The 20,613-nt window shown below is 43.0% G+C and overlaps 1 protein-coding gene across 1 annotated transcript; it reads right to left on the bottom strand.

Moving 5' to 3' along the window:
- Positions 1 to 4,219: 4,219 nt before the first annotated feature.
- Positions 4,220 to 5,272, bottom strand: LOC144306037 (uncharacterized protein C14orf119 homolog). The gene has a single exon (XM_077885295.1). The coding sequence runs from the start codon at positions 5,134 to 5,136 to the stop codon at positions 4,708 to 4,710; it is 429 nt and encodes a 142-aa protein (XP_077741421.1). The 5' UTR covers positions 5,137 to 5,272; the 3' UTR covers positions 4,220 to 4,707.
- Positions 5,273 to 20,613: the final 15,341 nt, after the last annotated feature.

Raw genomic sequence — 20,613 nt, 5'->3', positions numbered from 1 at the left:
CAATGCAGACAGGCCCCTCAGGTGATCTACCTCAAAGTCTCCACAGGCCCTACCCAACCAGTGGGTTAGACTCAGGCACACTGTCCAACCGTTCCCATAACCTCCTCACCCTCCCTCTTTAAGACCAGCCCCTGGGCAGCCCGGGTGGCTCAGCAGTTTAGCGCCGCCTTCAGCCCAGGGCCTGATCCTGGAGGTTCGAGTCCCGTGTCGGGCTCCCTGCATGGGGACTGCTTCTCCCTCTGTCTGGGTCTCTGCCTCTCTCTATGTCTAATAAATAAAATCTTTTAAAAAAAAAAGGGGGGGGGAGAAAGTACTAAGGTTTTTATCTGTTAGTGGGTTTCAACAAAGTCTGAGGGATCCTTCCCATGCTCTCTTTTCTCTCCTTCAATATTTTGGCGTTGTGATTTTTGCTTCTGGCAATGGCATAAATTATTCCAAATAAACTCTCTAAGAATAACTAGAAAATCTGAACAAAATGTAAAATGCTTAAGTTTGCAAACACTGGGGAGTTCCGGAGGCAGTAAGGACTTGAGGGGGCAATATCCTTGAGAGATGAAAAGAGAGGCCAATACCTTCAAAGTGTTGGGGGATTTACCAATAGTAGCTGAAAGACTGAGCAGAATTTTAGGTAGCTGCTTGGGGCTGAGGGGAAAATGGGTGTTGGAAGCCTGCCAAGGAGGACCCCAGATTTTTCACCGGGGATCCTGCAGCAGACCATTGACGCCCGGCCCATTTCCCCTGCAAGCCTCCCCATTACAGTAAATGGAGATTAACTTCCAACTGTCAGTATCTCCTGTGCATTTCTTGGTCTGAAGTCTTCTTTGGCTGTCAGAGCCCACTCTGTGTTGGCAGGCTGGAGCGCCAAGAATTTATTCTCTCCACCCTCGCAGTCCTCAACATTGCCCCTTCGGTAGAATATTCTGAGGCTCTTCTCCACTGGCGCCCAGAGTTCCACAGAGGCATTAAGTTCCTCTTAATAGGAATTTCCTCCATAATACATTCCGTGTTGTCATCCCTTTCCCGTCTCACTCTTTTATTCTCCTACCGGTGTTTCCTGGAATCACCTCCCAAATAAACCACTTGCATTTGAAATCACCTTGCAGAGTTTCTGCTTCTGGGAAGCCACAAAATAAAGCTTTTGCAATGGTCCTACAAGAGGGGGTTCCCAAGATGGGACTCTTGATTGGGTCACTCACTAACTGGATGGTTATCAAGGACCATAGGCGGGGTGCTGCCGCCCCTGGAATGCTGTAGCACCACGTCTAGGACTCGCTTGTGAACTGAGAGAGGATGCCGGCGGCAGGGGATGTGCTGGCTCATATAACATCCCTGGCATTTGCACGATGGCGACGATAATTACAAGGACTGAGGCTTCTTTTGTTGTCAAGTGCCACAGATGGGCCTGGTTATAACCTTGGTGAGCCATGTAGGAGTGATGCTTTCAATTTGTCCAGCCTACTCAGAATTCCCCAGATGGAGCACTTGGCCTCAGCTGCGCACCAGGGCTCACCATTTGCTCACCATTTGCTCATCATTTGCTCACCATTTGCTCACCATTTGCTTCTTGAGCAGTGGTCACGGTAGATCCGAGTCAGCTGCTCTTGACTACTCGATCCCAGACCCCAGGCCCTACACGAGGAGGACAGGAAGTCCCTGGAAGCGGCCAAAACCTGTTTCGTTTGGAGGATTTTCTTTCTCCCTTGCCCTGAGCTGGCCCGGGCTGCCTTAACCGTACTTGGTGAAGCAGAGAAACAAATTACAGGTACTGGACCTTAGAGATTTGGCGTTTGGTAAGTTCCCCTGATAATTGCACATCAGACCTCATCCCTCCTTGGTTCCTGGCTGTTCAGTTTTTTTTTAACCATTCATTCTGTTGGTTGTTTTTTTTTTTTTTCTTAAGATTTTATTTATTTGAGAGAGTGAGAGTGTGAGTGGGGGAAGAGAGGAGCAGAGGGAGAGAGACAAGCAGACTCTGAGCTGAGCACAAAGCCCTCATGGGGCTCAATCCCACAACCCTGAGATCATGACCTGAGCCGAATTGAAGAGTCAGACGCTTAACCCACTGAGCCACCCAGGCACCCCATTCTAGGTTTTCATAACCCATTTGTTCAGGTTTTCATAGTGTAGAGAACAAAATGGAGTCTCTCATGTCAAGCAGGAGCCTGTGTCAAGCAATGACACAAGTAGTTAAAGGCACTGCAGTGTCGGCGGACACCCCAGAACTGATAACAAGCAGAACCAGAGGAGGTGTGCAGGGCCCAAGACCATTAAAGCCCTTTAAAAAGGGAGGATTTTTGCACCAAACTATCTGACTCTGCAGGCATGACTTCTCTATAACCACTTAAAAAAGGCAACTGCCATGGAAGGCTCTCTCCTACTGATCTCCAAACAGAACCGAGATCTTTCACAGCTCAAAGATAAGCAGTAAGCACTGAGCCTTGACCTGGACCTGACCGAGGCCTTATCTCAGCTGTGCGCCCACAGACTGACTTCCCATTTGGTTCGTTCACTTCTTACACCCTTCTGTTACCTTGTGTGGCTTGATGTCCTGCTCTGTGTGCTGTGTAAGAAGCCAAGTTTAATCACATGGTAAAATGTCATTGAGTTTGGAGTCCTGAACCTGCTTGATAAAATTGGATTAACTTTGCTTTATGATTGAGTAGAGCCAACATCATGGAAAGACACAACTTGTGTGTGCACCTGCATAGCATGCTTCTGACACCTAGCCTGAGTTGTGGCAGGGGCCCTTGTCATCCGTAAAAGTACCATTGGAAAGAGGAAGGACGTGAGTAAACAAGAAGTCAGGGTCCTCATTGGGCAAGATCTCTGTTGGCACTGACGTGTGTGTGTGTGTGTACACAAGCTAGGGAAGGCTCCCTCTATCCTTTCCCAAAGACCCCGACGGAGAATACTGGCTGACGGGTCTACTTTTCTTTATAAATCTATGACTAAGAAGAAAATGATCTTTATTGTAACACCGCCTGGTCTATGTATATGATAAGCTCAGAGGAAAGAAGGTCACTGAATGGCTCTTGTGGATTTCTTCCTTCAATTTGGTTGCCTCCAAACAGCGGGTTTGGGTTTGGCTCTGGCTCTCTTGGCTTGCCTAGGAAGCTGTTTGGTTCAGTCAATGAAGGCCCCCCAACTTCTGGGGAAGAACAAATGCTAACAGCAGAAGCACTGGGCTTGGCTATAGGCTGTGCCTTCTGTGTTCTTTCTGAGCTTTTGACTACAAAGAGAATACTCCTGCCCCAAGTAAAGTCCATTAGGACCTATTTGGAATACATGGGGCAGAGGGGGGCGAAACCACCTGAGAGAACCTCCTGTTTTTCAGGAGGGAGAGACAGGAAATGGAGATAAAGGAACATTAGTCCAAACTTAGACTTGACCTTGGGCCTCGCTGGTGGCACCCCTGCTGCCCTCAGGCCTGCCTCTCCCTCCTGTTGCTGTACCAACACCAGCTCCCAGATCACCCTCGGTGCCTGTAATGCCATCAGCTCCTGCTCCTGACCCTCACTGTCGAGGAGCAAAACACACCCCAAGCTGTTGGGCCACTTTCTTAAGAGGTTTCAACTGCAGCATCTCCCAAGTCAACATGAAGGGGCCCAGGAGCTCCCCTGGGCTTAAACCACCCACTTCAGATTTCCCCACAGGAGCCCCAAGTAAAATTGATGGAGGATGACTTTCAGTGGACACAGGTGCAATATTTTCAGTATTAAAAGTAATTTTAAGTTTGTTGATTTAATTAAAATAGAAACGTCTTTAGAGCTGTCAGCGTTGAAATGTAAAACTTTTATTTTTTATTTTTTATTTTTATTTTTTCCTGAGGATTCTTTATTTTGATACAAAAAATAAACCCTTTAACCTATAGAGTGTCACTTGTTTTCATATCACAGAGCAAACTTACAGAATAGGAATCTGTTACCAGCTCCAAGAATATCACATATACTTTAGAAGTCATTGCTATTTGGATTCAAACAAACATCAGTGTGGAAGGAGTAACTAATTGTTTCCCTCTCCTGATTTTTTCATAATTTTACAAAATCATCGCTAGGAAAGCTAATAGTTGGCATGTCGCACAATTATGCCAGAATCTGGAAAGGGCAGTGAAACCAACCATGTGAATCCAGTTAAACTATAAAAACATGACCTTTTATTGTCCTTCTCTCCTGCTTCTGGAGTAGGAAAGCTTTACTTAAAAGCCCCCACGGGCCAGCAATATGCTTGAGTTATAATGTGTAGGTTCCCTCTCATTATACTTGCAAAAGAAGCCACGGAATTCTTCAGAATCTGGTATGTAGAAAGGAGCAAGGTAGGAGGCCGACCGGATTTACTTGGACGGAGAACAATGATGTGAGCAGTCCAGTTGATAGGCTGTTAACACTGAAATAACCAAGGCTTGGGGCACGTGGGTGGCTCCATCGGTTAAGCATCCAACTCTTGATTTTGGCTCAGGTCATGACCTCAGGATTGTGAAATCAAGCCCGCTTAAATCAGGCTTGGTGCGGGGCATGGATCCCGCTTAAGATTCTCTCTCTCCCTCTGCCCTTCCCCGCCTCCAAAGATGTAATCAAGCCTGTACAGGTCAACAAGTTCAATCAGCTGGTTGGAACACCATCCCTAGACCTTTAAGGGACACATTTGAAGTTCTCACAGTAAAGTTGTGGCTCCATCAGCTGTGATTATCTTCTTTGATTTTAATGTCCATCAGTCTTTACCAGCTGTAGCAGCCACTGCTTGGTAAAACTTTGCCACGAAGTCTGGCTCACTGACCTCCAGCTGCCTGACAAATTCATTGCGCTCCTGCTCAGCCCAACCTCGAAACCACTGATCCCAAAGACGTGGCTGGCACCCAAAGATACAAGGTGGTCGGTTTGCTCTAGACACACTAAGCTGCTCCAGCCCTTCCAGCAGTGGCTGTAATTTTCCTGGCACTGCCTTAGCTACCAGGTCCTGGAGGAAACGTTCACGCTGGGGACCTGACCAACTGGCAAACCAGTGAAGAATACACTTCATCTCCTGGGAAGTGATGTAAGACACTGGGGGTGGGGAAGAGTTAGTAATACTATCTGGTACTGAGGGTAAAGGAGGAGGGAGCGATAGTGGCATTGAAGAGGGAGATGATTCCAGCAGCATCCTCCCCTTTCCTCTCACAGGGAACCCGGAGACCGGCACAAAGATGCTTAAATTCCAACTGTCACCGCCGCTTCCATGTTTCCTGAAAACCCTAAGCAGAGCCAGCCCCTAAACCTTTTATTCCACCAAGGTTTACTAAAGGTCAAATAGGCTCATGTTATTTCTATTGCAATTTGTCAGCAAAAACATGACTTAAAATGATAGTTAATTTTGTCTCAAAGTTTTCATGGACAACTGTTAAGAACAAGTAGGTAGAGTAAATAAAAAGGTTTAAAGCTTTCAAAATCTTTGGTAACTTGAAACTTTGAAGTTTTGCTAAGTCAAATGAATTGGGTTGAATTCATTAGATATCTAATTCTTTTTCAGATAAGATAGGCTAACGAAGCATTGATTACTGAACATAAATTTGTTTTTTGCTTCTTATTACAGAGAAACTGAGGGTGCTTGGGTCTGTTGGTAAATCTGCTCTGTGCTTTACTGAAGGAAAAAAATACACATTTCTGGAATTATGAAATGTATTCATAAATTTCCAATCTAAGGAATTCTGGTATAAGAGAGTTTACAATTGCTTACCTACTTAGTTTTCACTGGAGACTAAGGTTTCATTCATTCATTCATTTATGTATTTATTTAATTCCAGTATGGTTAATCAACAGTGTTATATTAATTTCAGGTGTACAATATTCAACACTTACATCCACACAGTGCTCATGTTAAGTGTACCCTTTATCCTCTTCACTCCTTCACCTGTTTCACACATTTCCTCCCCCCACACTGGTAACCCCCAGTTCCCTATATTTAAGAATCTGGGGGGGATGTTGTTTGTCTCTTCTTTTTCTTTGTTTTGTTTCTTAAATTATACATGAGTGAAATCATATGGTATTTGTCTTTGACTTATTTCACTTACCCTAGTACCCTCTAGATCCATCCATCTTGTTGCAAATGTCAAGATTTCATTCTTTTTAATAGCTGAGTAATATTTCATTGTATATATACACCATGTCTTTATTGATAGACACTTGGGCTGTTTTCATATCTTGGCTCTTGTAAATAATGTTGCGATAAAAATAAGGTGCATTTATCTTTTTGAATTAGTGTTTTGTTTTCTTTGGGTAAATACCCAGTAATGTAATTACTGGACTATATAGCAATTCTATTTTTAATTTTTTGAGGGACCTCCATATTGTTTTGCACAGTGGCTACACTAGTTTGCATTCCCACTAATAGTGCACAAGGATTCTTTATTCTCTACATCCTCATCAGTACCTGTTTCTTCTTGTGTTTTTGCTTTTAGCCATTCTGACAGGTGTGAGGCAATATGTCATTGTGGTTTTGACTTGCATTTCCCTGATGATGAGTGATGTTGAGCATCTTTTCATGTGTCTGTTGGCCATCTGGATGTCTTCTTGGAGGAATGTCTGTTCATGGCTTCTGCCCATTTTTAATTGGGTTATTTGGGGGTTTTTTGGTGTTGAGTTGTAGAAGTTCTTTATACATTTTGGATATTAACCCCTTATTAGATATATCATTTGCAAATAGCTTCTCCCATTCAGTCGGTTCTCTTTCTGTTTTGTTAGTGGTTTCTTTCACCTTGCAAAAGCTTTTTATTTTGGTATAGTCCCAGTAGTTTATTTTTTAAAAATATTTATTTATGATAGACCTAGGGAGAGAGAGAGAGAATCAGAGACACAGGCAGAGGGAGAAGCAGGCTCCATGCCAGGAGCCCAACACGGGACTCGATCCCGGGACTCCAGGATCACGCTCTGGGCCAAAGGCAGGCACCCAGGAATCCCTAGTCCCAGTAGTTTAATTTTGCTTTTATTTCCCTTGCCAAAGGAGACCACATGTCTAGAAAAATATTTTTTTTAAGATTTTATTTATTTATTCACGAGAGATAGAGACACAGGCAGAGGGAGAAGCAGGCTCCGTACAAGGTGACTCGAACCCAGGAATCCAAGATCATGCCCTGAGCCAAAGGCAGACAGATGCTCAACCACTGATCCACCCAGGAAACCACTGATCCATAGGAAAATATTCCTATGGCTGATATCAAAGAGATTACTGGCTATGTTTTATTCTAGGAATTTTATGGTTTCAGGTCTTTAGGTCTTTAATTCATTTTGAGTTTATTTTTGTGTATGGTGTAAGAAAGTGATCCAGTTTCATTCTTTTGCATGTAGCTGTCCAGTTTTCCCAATACCTTTTACTAAAGAAACAGTCTCTCCTGTTGTATATTCTTGCCCCCTTTGTTGATTGACCATATAATTGTAGGTTTATTTCTGAGCTCTCTATTCTGTTGATCTATGTGTCTATTTTTTTTATGTGTCTATTTTTGTGTCAGTACTATACTGTTTTGATTACTGCTTTGGGTAGTATGGACATTTTATCAATATTCTCCCAATCCATGAGCATGGAATATCTTTCCACTTTTTTGTGTCATCTTAAACTTCTTTCATCGATATATTTTTTAATTTCATCGATATTTTATAGTTCTCGGGTATTTTACTTCTTTAAGTTTATGCCTAGGTATTTTATTATTTTTGATATAATTGTAAATGAGATTGGTTATTGGTTTTTTTTTTTTTTTAAGATTTTAAGTAACCTCTACACCTAATATGGGACTCAAATTCATGACCCCAAAATCAAGAGTAGCAGGGTTCAGGGGCACCTGGGTAACTCAGTTAAGCATCTGACACTTGATTTTGGTTCAGGTTATGATCTCAGGGTTGTTGTATTGAGCTCACGGGGTGGCAGGGATGGGTGTCTGCTTGAGATTCTCTCTCTCCCTCTCCTGCCCCACCCTCCTGTGCTCATGCTCCCTCTTTCTCTCTCTAAAAATAAATAAATCTTTTTTTAAAAAGTTGCATGCTCCACTGACTGAGCCAGCTAGGTGCCCTGAGATCGTTTTCTTATTTTCTGTTTTTGCTACTTCATTATAAGTGCAGATTTCTGTATATTGATTTTGTATCTTGAGACTACTGAATTCATTTATCAGTTCTGGTATTTTTTTTTTTTTGATGGAGTCTTTAGGGTTTTCTACATTTATTATCATGTCATCTGCAAATAGAGTTTCACTTTGTCATTACCAATTTGGATGCCTTTTATTTCTTGTCTGATTGCTCTGGCTATGACTTCCAGTACTATGTTGAATAAAAGTGGTGAGAATGGACATCCTTGTCTTGTACCTGATCTTAAAGGAAAAGCTGTTTTTCACCGTTGGGTATGATGTTAGCTGTGGGTTTTTCATATATGGCCTTTATTATGACCTATCTCTACAGGTCAGGATCATCAGTAGGGGATATTACTACAGAACTGAGTTTTTAGCATCAATTGGAATAAATGGATTCCAGAAGAGCAGAGGTCAGGGTGCAATATTTCACCATCAGAAGCAAAGTGAACATAATTTGTCAGGAAATTCAATTTGGCAATTAGGGGTAGGGGAGCCCTGACTTGCAGGGATCTGTGACAACTGTGTCACCCCTCCTAGTGTTGAGATAGCATTTAAGGGTGCTGTCTGATGTCTGTAAGAACCAAAAGAGTTCAAGAATAAATTAGCAGAGGCTAATGTCAGCTACGACAGTAAAAAGTCACAATGCCTCTCCGGTTGTCAAATTTGAGTTGTTCTCAGACCACCAACTGAAGGGATGGCTGGGTTCCCTTAAGGAAGAATCCTTCAACACTTCAGCAAGTGTATACAGTGCCTTTTTTTTTTTTTTTTTTTTTACTTTTCCCAAAGGCCATTACCAAAGTAATTGTAAACTGGGGAAATCTGAGTACCTACTATTTTTGAGGGCCTTTTGAGTGTGGATCTGCCATGAGACTGAATGTTTGTGTCTCAAAATGTGTATGTTGAAACTCTAATCCCCAGTGTGGTGGTGTTTTAGAGATAGGGCCTTATAGGAGGTGATTAGGAGCCTTCATGATGGGATCAGTGCCCTAATAAGATATCAGAGAGCGTCCTCTCAGTCTTTCTCTCTGCCAAGTGAGGATACAGCAAGGTGTCTGCAAACTAGGAAAAGGGCTTTCACCAGGAACCAAACTGATCAGCACCCTAATTTTGGACTTCCCAGCCTTCAAAATTGCAAGGGATTAGTTTCTATTAGTTAAGTCACCTAGTCAATGGCATTTTTATTATAACATCCCAAAATAAAACAGGGTCTGAACTGGTGTTTATCCTAGGGAAACCCAAATACCCATCATGGCCTTCCTGTTAGAGCACATAGAGTCCAGATGGTGAATGGAGTCCTGGCCCAAGTCCATTTCACAGTGAGTCCAATGGGTTCCAAAGTCTTACACTGCAGTCATGTCCCCATTCTTTGAAGTAAGGATGGACACATTTAGCAGTTGATGAAATCTTCACATTGATCGCTCAGCTGCAGTATGAGAGAGACTGAAGTAGGAAAGGCCAAGTGGAAGCCTCTTAAACTGCTTCCCCACGCCAGCCAAGATAGATCAGAAGCAATTCTGCATCCTAAGTAGAATATCAAAGATCAATGAATGATACCCTCAAAGTCTTCAAAAATGTGGGGATAGTTTTATTTCCCACTTAATTCACCCATTTGGCATCTGCAAAAATAAGATGGATCATGGTGGATAACTGGATTACCCTAAATGTAACCAAGAGGTAGCCCCAATTTTAGCTGCTACGTATCCGGTTTAGTATCTGTTAGGTCAACACAGCCTATGAAACAGTATGGAGCTAGTGATTTGGCAGGTGCAGCCTTACTCATCACGTAGAGGAGGATGGAAGGAAGTCACACTGATGTGGAACAGCAGCAATTCCTATTTGTGGTCTTGTCCCAGTGCCATATTAGCTCTCCTACTCTGCCACAGAATCTGCACATTGCACAGAACATCGCACCAGCCCACTTCCACAATGACATCATTTAAATCAAACCTGAGGAAGTGGCAAGTAAGCTCGATGCTCTGGAAACACGCCTGTGAGTCAGAGGGTGGGAAGTAAACTGTACAAAGATTGAGTCCGCCACATTAGGACACTTTCAGGAAGAGGATCTACCAGCACATTCTCTGCAAAGTAATGGACCCACTGTACCTTCTACGACTAAAAGAGAGGAGCAGCGCTGGGTAGACCTCTTTATGCTTTTGGACATAGCACATATCCCACTTAGAAATACTGCTCTTGGGCAGCCCTGGTGGCTCAGTGATTTAGCGCTGCCTTCAGCCCGGGGTGTGATCCTGGAAACCCGGGATCGAGCTCCACGTCAGGCTCCCTGCATGGAGCCTGCTTCTCCCTTTGCCTGTCTCTCTGTACCTCTCTCTCTGTGTGTCTCTCATGAATAAATAAAATCTTAAAAAAAAAAAAGTACTGCTCTTACCTAGGTAACTGAGAAGGCTCAGTTTTGAGTGAGGTCCAGAACAAGACAGAGCTATGTGGCAAGTCAGGCTGTGGTATAAACAGCCCTGCCTCTTGGGTGAGGACATATGGTGTGGTACTGGAAGTTTCCATGTAGAGAAGGATGTGGGAAAGCCTTCCACAGAAGTGTCACACCATAGATCTCTCAGATTCTGTAGCAAGGCTAGACTGTCTGTAGCAGAGACTATTCATCATTTGAAAAGTGGCTTCTGGCACGCAGCTAACCTTGACTATGAGACACCAAGTGAATTTGTGACTAGAGCTGCCCACTCTCAGCTGAGTATTCTCAGAATCCCTACCCACCCACCAGACACACACACACACACAGTCATGGGGTCAGGCGGGCAGCAGCCATCTGTCAAGTCCTAAATCATGAAGGGTCTGAGCCTACCCATCCCGGATGACCCAGGCAGCATGCCACCCTGTCACAATGCTATCTCACACACACATGGAGAAATGGGATGAGGGTCAGATGTGTCTGCAGCACAAGGCTTGTTTCTGAGCGGAGCGTTGAAGCTGTGAGACTCAGATTTGATACACGGTGACTGGCACATCTGCGCCTTCTCTATCTCTTTGGGAGGAAGGAGAGGGAGTCTCTAGGTTTGTTTTTTTTGGTTATTTGTTTGTTTGTTTGTTTTAAGTAGGCCCTACAGTGAATGTGGGGCTTGAGCTCATGAGCCCAAGATCAAGAGTCTCATGTTCTAACTGAGCCAGCCAGGTGCCCCAAGAGTCCCTAGGTTCTTTTTACCCTCAGAATATAAGCAAATGGCCCCAGGGGAAATGAACCTTTCAAATTTCTGGAGTAATAGATTATCTTTAATTTTTTTTGTTTATCTTTAATTTTCAAGATGTGTTTGTCATTCAGTCGTTCTTTAACCCAGAATGACAAATCATTTTGTGCATGAAGCCCTAACTGTGTAGAAACATGCAAATGGGACGCCTGGGTGGTTCAGTGGTTTAGCACCACCTTCAGTCCAGGGCATGATCCTGGAGTCCAGGGATTGAGTCCCACATCGTGCTCCCTGCATAGAGCCTGCTTCTCTGCCTGTGTCTCTGCCTCTCTCTCTGTGTCTCTCATGAATAAGTAAATTGAAAAAAAAAAAGAGAAACATGCCAGTATTCATGGAGCACTGTCTTCCAACACAATCTATTGATGAGATGCCTTTCAAGCAGGTCTGGAATAGGTCACAAGTAGGTCACACCATGTGCTTACATTGCACCAGCTTTTCTCCCTTATCTGATACCCTGGGCCTTGAGGCAGTGGAGGGAAGGGGCGAGTAGGTAGACTGTTGTGGATGGGACAGCTCAATAGGTTGGTAAAGCTGAAAATGGACCGCTTTTGTAGTAAGTCCTGCTCAGGAGTGACTCTGACAGATAATGGTGAGGGCAAGACCTCTCAGTGGGGAGAGCTTTGAGCAGTATACCTGGCCATTAACATGATTTAGGGTCAAAGGTGGCCTGATGGACTCCTGAGCATTAAGGGCAAACAAATTAGTGAGTTAAACTTGCTGCTGTGACTGCTGCCTGAATATTTGGGGCTCTTTATGCTGGTTGACCATCAGCCAAATAAAGATGTTAGCATACTGGCAGGGAAATAGGACTGATTATTATGAAAGACATAGTTGCTGCCACAGGGGCTGGGCAGGCTCTCTCTTGGTACATCTATGACTCGATAATTACAAGTGGGCAATTGTGGCAACCACAGCCTTACAAGGGCAAGGTAAACAGGGACTCAGTTGCCTCAGAAGGGATGAAGGTATGGATTTCCCATCAGGGGCAAGAGTTCTAGACCAGTGGAGTACAAATCTAGAATGAGTGGTAGAAGAGAGAAGTGATAAATATCAGTATTGGCCTCAAGGCCAATTATACCACGGCAGACTTTACAGCTTACTCTAATGAACCCTCTATTGGAAGTTCCTTTTCCCCCCTTTTTTAAAAAAAATTATTTATTAGAGCAGGGGGAGGAGCAGAGGGAGAGAGACAAGCAGACTCTGTGTTGAGCACAGAGCCCAAGTGGGGGGGACTGGTCCCACGCCCCTGAGATCATGACCTGAGCTGAAATTAAGAATCAGTATATTAACTGACTGATCCACCCAGGTGCCCCTCCCTCTTTTTTAAAATTATGACCAGCCACCCCCTGGAGAAAGCAGTGACAGGAAAGAGTAAACTTAATGTAGGTCCTGAGTGGATCTCAACAATGCAAAGAGTGAACTGTAGGTAGACATTGTGTCCTCCTTATCCCCTCAGGGCTTAACCAAAACAGTACATACAGGTTCTACTCCTCCTATCAATACTTGCATCTTTTTGCTGAGCCAGAGCCCAAAAGCAGAGTCCAGAAGTGCCAAGGATTAACACCCCCCTGGTGTTTATTCAGAGCAGCCTGAGTCCGTGACTAACAGGAGTTGGGTGTATAAATCTATCTTTGGTCCCTCAGGCGGAGTAACTTTAAGATACCTGTACTTCCCAGAATTCCTCGGTGGTATTAAACTCCAACTATCTGCAAGTAGTAACTTGCTTGATCATGTACCCTATAACAGGTTTTTTTCCTTCCCTGTCTCATTTCCCCATTCCACAATTGTTATTTCATGGGATTACCTCCCCAATAAACTACTTGCACTCAAACTCGTGCCTAAGGGTCTTACTATACGGGAACCCAAAATGACTGAGACTACCTGAATATATACCTCAGGAGTAAAAGTAGCCTGGAAATAGATTACTCCTAAGAAGACTGAAACCTGGTTTGTTTTTCTTTTCTTTTCTTTCTTTCTTTCTTTTTTTTTTTTTTTTTAAAGATTTTATTTATTCATGAGAGAGACAGGCAGAGGCGGAGACATAAGCAGAGGGAGAGGCAGGCTCCTCGGGGAGCCTGATGCGAGACTTGATCCGGGACTCAGGGACAGACGCTCAACCACTGAGCCACCCAGGCGTCCCTGAAACCTAGTTTCAAATCAGCACAATACTTGATTAGATTAGAATGATTTCTCTTTCCTCTATTTACATGCCAGAAGTAAGTCAATGTAAATCCTCCCTGGAGAAAGATACCATCCCGGGCTCCAAATTACCTCTGTAATTTCATACACAATGCCTGGCATTCAAATAAAAGCAGCCAGGCAAACAAAAAGACAAAAATGACTGAAAGACAAGAGGGAAAGTAGACAAGAGAAATAGATCCACAGGAGGTTCCAGATCTTCGTATCAGACACGATTAAATTATTTTCGAATAATTATGACCATATGTTCAAGATAACAATGGAGGACTTTAGCAGAAAACTGGGAACTATGAACTAGAATTATTATAAAATCCCTATAGCCAAAATATATCTGAAATTAAGACTTTGATAGATGAAATTAACAGAAGACTGAACAAACTAAAGAGTATTATTAGTAAACTGGAAAACAGACCAGAAGAAAACCCCCAAATTGAAACATGGAGAAGATGGGAAATATAAAAAGAACAGGAGGGACACTTCCAGGAGGACAGGTTGACTTTTCCCTCCTCCTTCGACTAAGTACAACTAAAATCCCCAAGCATTCTAAATAAGACAAAAGTAAGAAGAGACTGAAAGGAGCTGGGGACCTTAGCTGGATCTGAGGAATGACATGGTTGTGAGTTTTCCTGGTTTGCTTGATTGGATTGATTGATTTTTTATCTGTCCTAGACTTTTTTTTTTTTAAGATTTTTTTTTTTTTTTTTAGTATTCATGAGAGACAGAGAGAGGCAGAGACACAGGCAGAGGGAGAAGCAGGCTTCATGCAGGGAGTCCGATGTGGGACTCCAAGGTCACATCCTGGACTGAAGACGGCGCTAAACCACTGAGCCACCTGGGCTGCCCTCTGCCCTAGACTTGATGCAGAAGTAGGCAACCTGGAAACACCAAAAGGTGTAGAAAAAAAGATGGTCAATAAAGTGTGTTCTCTCTAGCCAAAGGACCACAAAAAGGGCATCCTAGAAAGAAAACTTTTTAAAAAAATTTTATTTGAGAGAGATATAGAAAACGAGGAGGGGGAGGGGCAGACTTCCCCGAGTAGGGAGCCCTATACCAGGACCCTGGGATCATGACCTGAGCTGAAGGCAGATACTTAACCTAAAACAGACTGAGCCATCCAGGTGCCCCAAGACAGAAAACTTTCAAAGACTATGATTGCTCTACTCTAGGCAAGTACCACAGAAAAATACATGGCCCCACTTCCATTCCTGCCAGCAAAAACTTAAGTGAGGACCCCCGACTTCCACCCTTACCAGGCTCTAACAAGATTCCTCAAGCCCCGGTGGCTCCGCAGTTTAGCGCCTTCAGTCCAGGGCATGGTCCTGGAGTCCCAGGATCAAGTCCCACATCGGGCTCCCTGCAAGGAGCCTGCTTCTCCCTCTGCCTGTGTCTCTGCCTCTCTGTGTCTCTCATGAATAAATAAATAACATCTTAAAAAAAAAAAAAAAAGATTCCTCAAGCCCTGACTAGGTCGGCCAGAGAAGGCTGAGTAGGGAGCTGGGCCTGTCATCCCTGCTGGGTGATGATAATGCTCCTTCCAACCTCCTGCTGTGTCCCTTGGAGAGCCTGGACTTCCCCTCCCTCTTGTTGCTGGTGTGGCATTTGATGAGCCCAGGTGAGAGAGACTCAGAACTTTCATGCTGTCCAGAGAGAACATGTATTAAGGCCACTCTACCCTGTGTCAGTGGAGGCCATGAGGTAACAGGTCATGAAGCAACCTGCCCCTCTTAGCCAGCGTGATAGCAGAGGCCTCACAGAGGGTCAGAACTCCCAACTCTGTCCAGCAGGGAGAAGGAGCTGCTCCCTAACCCTGAGTGTTAACTAAGTTCAATGGAGAACCTGGACTCCCCATTAACCTGGTAGTAATGAGACAATACTGTGTTTTCCCATCAGGGTATATGTCAGAAAACTAGTGAAATATAATATTTAAGTTAAAAAATATATATATATTTAAAAGTAAGACCCAGAGTCTTATATATGCCAGAAAATGTCCATGTTTCAATTTTAAAAAAAACCACTTGTCATACCAAGAAAATACCAACCTGGATTTAAAAATATCAACAGATGCCAAGATAACACAGAACTTGGAATTACCCAATAATTTTAAAGCACTCATCACAAAAATGCTACAATGAACAATTACAAAAACACTTGAAACAAGTGGAAAACTATAAGTCCGGATAGAAACTTTATAACTGAAAAACATAATTGAGGGACCCACCCCCAATAGATGGGCTAAACAGCAGAAAGAGAACTGAGGAAAAAAACTGGTATTCTTAAATAATAAAAAATAATCCACTATGAGTAACAGAGAAAATAGATTTTAAAAAATGGTCAGGGGATCCCTGGGTGGCTCAGCGGTTTAGCGCCTGCCTTCAGCCTAGGGCGTGATCCTGGAGACCCGGGATGGAGTCCCACATCGGGCTCCCTGCATGGAGCCTGCTTCTCCTTCTGCCTGTGTCTCTGCCTCTCTCTCTGGGTCTCTTATGAATAAATAAAATCTTAAAAAAAAAAAAAAAAAAGATGACCAGAGAATCGGGCCTGTGGAACTGTAGTGAAAGATCTAGTATTCATGTCACTACAGTTCCAGAAAGAAAGAAGACAGTGGGTAGGGCTGAAAAAGTATTCAAAGAAATATGGCCGAAAACTCCCAAATTTGGCAAAAAATAGAAACATTCAGATTTGAGAAGCTGAGTGCACCTGTAAATGGGATAAACATAAAGAATGCACACCAAGGCACATCATGTTTTGAAAATCCAGCTACCCACTATTTTTGTAAAGTTTACTGGAATGCAGTGACACCCATTCATTTACATGTTACCTACAGCTGCTTTCTCACTACCAAAGAGAACATATACACTTAAAACATTACAAGAAAAAAATATCATGAACCCTCACTGATCCATCACCCACGTTCAACTATTATTAACTCACGGCCAATCTTTTTTTTTTTTTTTAATATTTTTTTTTATTTTTTTATTTATTTATGATAGTCACAGAGAGAGAGAGAGAGAGAGAGAGAGAGAGAGAAGCAGAGACATAGGCAGAGGGAGAAGCAGGCTCCATGCACCGGGAGCCTGATGTGGGATTCGATCCCGGGTCTCCAGGATCGTGCCCTGGGCCAAAGGCAGGCGCCAAACCGCTGCGCCACCCAGGGATCCCTTATTTTTATCTATATTCCCCCAGTCCTCCCGTTCTTCCAACCCCTTTTGATTATGTATTCTTTTTTTTTTTTTTTTTTAAGATTTTATTTATTCCTGAGAGGCAGAGAGAGAGAGAGGGGGGCAGAGACACAGGCAGAGGGAGAAGTAGGCTCCACACAGGGAGCCTGACGTGGGCCTTGATCCTGGGTTTCCAGGATCATGCCCTGGGCTGAAGGTGGTTGGTGTTAAACTGCTGAGCCACCCGGGGCTGCCCTCTTTTGATTATTTGAAGCAAAACCAAGCAGGAGCCTTTTTCTGTGACTGTTGAAAGGGAGGCAATTTTCTATCTTACACCGGGAGAATAGAAGCCAGGGGATGCAGGCAACCATTCTTCCAACCATTCACAACTTTCTAGGGACTACCTATCTCATACAGAACAAAATCTAGTCTTTACAATAATCTACAAAGCAGGGGTGCTGGCTGGTTCAGTCAGTAGAGCATGTGACTCTTAAACTCAGGGTTGTAAATTCGAGCTCCATGTTGGGTACAGAGAACTTAAAAATTTTTAAAAGTCTTAAAAATAGGGCAGCCCAGGTGGCTCAGTGGTTTGGTGCCACCTTTGGCCCAGGGCGTGATCCTGGGGACCCAGGATCGAGTCCCACATCGGGATCCCTGAGTGGAGCCTGCTTCTCCCTCTGCCTGTGTCTCTGCCCCTCTCTCTGTGTCTCTCATGAATAAACAAATTTAAAAAATCTTAAGTCAAAAATAAGTGAAACAAAAAACACAATGATCTACAAACCCCTACACAATCTGGCCTCTGGATTGATCTCTAACTTCACTTCCTAACACTCCAACACCTATTCAGTTTCAACTATACTGGTCTTCCTGTAGAGCGAACACACTAAGAATGCTTCTGCCTCAGTGGCCGTTACTATTTCCTCTCCCTGCAAAATCTTGGGTTATTTGCATCCATGCAACCCTCTCTCTAAACTTCCTAAGAATTCTCCAAAAAGAAGGTCATCAGCCATCATTCAACAAATATTTGAGCACCTTCAATCTACCTCATTGTTATAGCTCCTTGGGATACACAGTGAACAAATGAAAACATCTCTGATCTCACGGAGGTTCCTTTCAGCAGTGTAAAAGTAAACTCCTTACAGGAAAACAAGGCAGAAAGGGGAGTATGGATGTTAACAAGGGAGGCTAGGGCAATTTTAAGTAGTCAGGGGAGGACTCATGGAAATAAACACCTTAAGGAGTGAAATGTGCACATCTAGGAGCGAAGGACTATATTTGGTAGGTTTGGGGAATAAGGCAGCCAGTGAGGCCAAAGCACACTATAGAGAAGGTAGCTGGCTTTGTGGTCAGAAAGATGGGGGTGTGGTACAGAAGTTACATTATAAAGGTGATGATAAGGACTTTAGTAAACTGACATGAAAGCCTTTGGATTTTAAGATTTTATTTATTTGAGAGTGACAGAGCAAGCATGAACAAGGTGGGGGGGGGGAAGGGCAGAGGGAGAGGGAGCAGCAGACTCCCCTCTAAGCAGGGAGCTGATGCGGGGCTTGATCCCAGGACCCTGGGATCATGACCTGAGCTGAAGGCAGATGCTTAACCACCTGAGCCACCCAGGCGCCCCCCGCCTTTGGATTTTAAAGATGAATAATTTGTTTTAACAGGCTCACTTTGGCTTTGGTTTGTAGATGGAGGACAGCTGGGAGTGAGGGGTGGTGACTGATTCCACTGATGGTCCAAATAGAGATCTCTAACATTGCCTTTATCCACACCTTTTGCCATGTAACCTTGTAATGCCCTCTCACATAGATGCTGACCTAGCCATGTGGCTTTCTTTAACCAACAGGATGTTATTAGCAAATTCACTGTAGGACACCATTCCTGAGGGGGCAGGGTAAGCCTCAAAGCCTGAACTGCCTTGTTTTTCCCACCATCCGTCTTTATTTTTTTTTCCTCTTTGCTTTAAAATCTAAGCCGTTAAGGTTTATAGTGTTCAATCTAATACAGCTTTCAAACATGTAACCAGTGCATTTCTCTCACAACTTAGGCTATTAATTACGACAACTATCCATAGAACCATCTTCAATGACAAAAGAACTAAAAAAAAAAAAAAAAAAAAAACTGGACTATGAGATATATTGAAGGTTGTCATTTAAAACGTACTATTATGGGGTACCTGGGTGGCTCAGTTGGTTGAGTCCTGGCTCTTGATTTTGACTTCAGTCATCTCAGTGTTGTGGGATTGAGCCCCCTTTTTGGGCTCTATGCTCAGCATGATCTGCTAGTCCCTCCCCACCCCTTTTTCAAATTAAAAAAAAGGGGGGCACCTGGGTGACTCAGTCACAGCTGGGGGTCTGACTCCTGATTTCAGCTTGGGGTCTGACTCCTGATTTCAACTTGGGTCCTGGGATCAAGCTGGGATCAAGCTCTACGTGAGCTTTGTGCTTGCGAAGTTTGCAATTCTTTTCCTCTCCCTCTACCCACCCCCTCATGCATACACACTGCTCTAAAATGAGTAAATCTTTCAAAAAAAAAAAAGCTAAAAAAAAAAAAAGTACTATCATTTAGGGTTTACTCAATAAAAAAATTCAGACATCCTCTGCACAGGCAACTTTTAACTTTTCAGGGGAATTTAACTGTAATATTCCTTAGTTTTACAAATAATATAGACAAGCATAGACTTAGGGACATTCCAAAGTCCTGCAGCTAGTAAGGGCTAGTTTTGAAACTATGAGCTCTGGAGTTGAGATCCTCATTCTAGCAGCCAAGAATTTATATTATGGCCACAAATCTGCTCAATTTTTAAATTTCTAAAAAAACACACTCGCTTCAACAAATAGTATAGGAACTGGATATCCATATACAAAAAGATGAATCCTTCACAAAAATTAACTCAAAACGAATCAGACTTAAATGTGAAATACAAAACTGTAAAACTCTTACAAAGAAAACCCAGATGATTGATCTTGGGTCTTTTTAAAGACACCAAGGGCATAACCCATGAAGAATTGACCACTTCTGCTCTGTGGAAGACCATTTCAAAAGAACAAATCAAGCCAGACTGGAAGAAAATATTTGCAAGATATCTTTATCTAATAAAAGACTATCCCAAATACACAAAAAACTCTTTTTTTTTTTTTCCACAAAAAACTCTTAATATATTCTTGGTATTTGATCTAGTAATCACTCCTTGTTATCTACCTAAGGGAATTGGAAACTTATGTCCACACAAAAACCTGTCTACGGGTATTTTCAGCAGCTTTATTTAATTATCTTGAAGCAAGTAAGATGTCCTTAGTAGGTAAATGGATAAGCTGTGGTACATCCAGACGATGGAATACTAATTCAGAACTAAAAGGAATAAAGCTATGAAAAGATGGAGGAAACTTAAACACACATTACTTCAAAGAAATGTGAAAGGCTAAACACTACAGGATTCCCATTATAGGACATTCTGGAAAAGACAAAACTACAATGAAAAAATCACTGGTTGCCAGAGTATGGATGGGGAGTGGGATAACACGGAGAATAGTTTGAGAGCAATGAAAATGCTCAGGATTCTATAATGATAGACTCATGTAATTATCCATTTGTACAAACCCACAGAATGTAATGCACTAAAAAAGTGGACTAAAAAGTATTCTATGGACTTTATAGGACTACGTCAACATAGGTTCAACTTTAACAACTGTACCCATTGATGTGAGAGATGCTGATAATGCAGGAGATAATACATGCACAGCGGTGGTGGTGGTGGGGGAAACTGACGGGGATGACAGAATGAGGACAACAGGAGGTACACAGGGAATCTCTGTTCTTTCAATTTTGCTGAACCTAGACTCTAAAGAAAAGACAAATTAATTAAAAAAAAAAACAAACCTGTCGGAGCCTTAAATGGATCATGCATAAGTAAAACCATGGACAAACACCTCACTTACTTGTCACTTGATATTTCAGA

The sequence above is a fragment of the Canis aureus genome, chromosome 36 (genome assembly GCF_053574225.1).
Source record: "Canis aureus isolate CA01 chromosome 36, VMU_Caureus_v.1.0, whole genome shotgun sequence".
Taxonomy (NCBI): Eukaryota; Metazoa; Chordata; class Mammalia; order Carnivora; family Canidae; genus Canis; species Canis aureus.
Note: the sequence above shows the minus strand (reverse complement) of the source record. Positions and strands in the feature narration are given on the sequence as shown.

What these genes read in the sequence shown, in the direction of transcription:
- LOC144306037 (XM_077885295.1), bottom strand. Translation starts at nt 5,136, where the DNA reads ATGCTGCTGGAATCATCTCCCTCTTCAATGCCACTATCGCTCCCTCCT.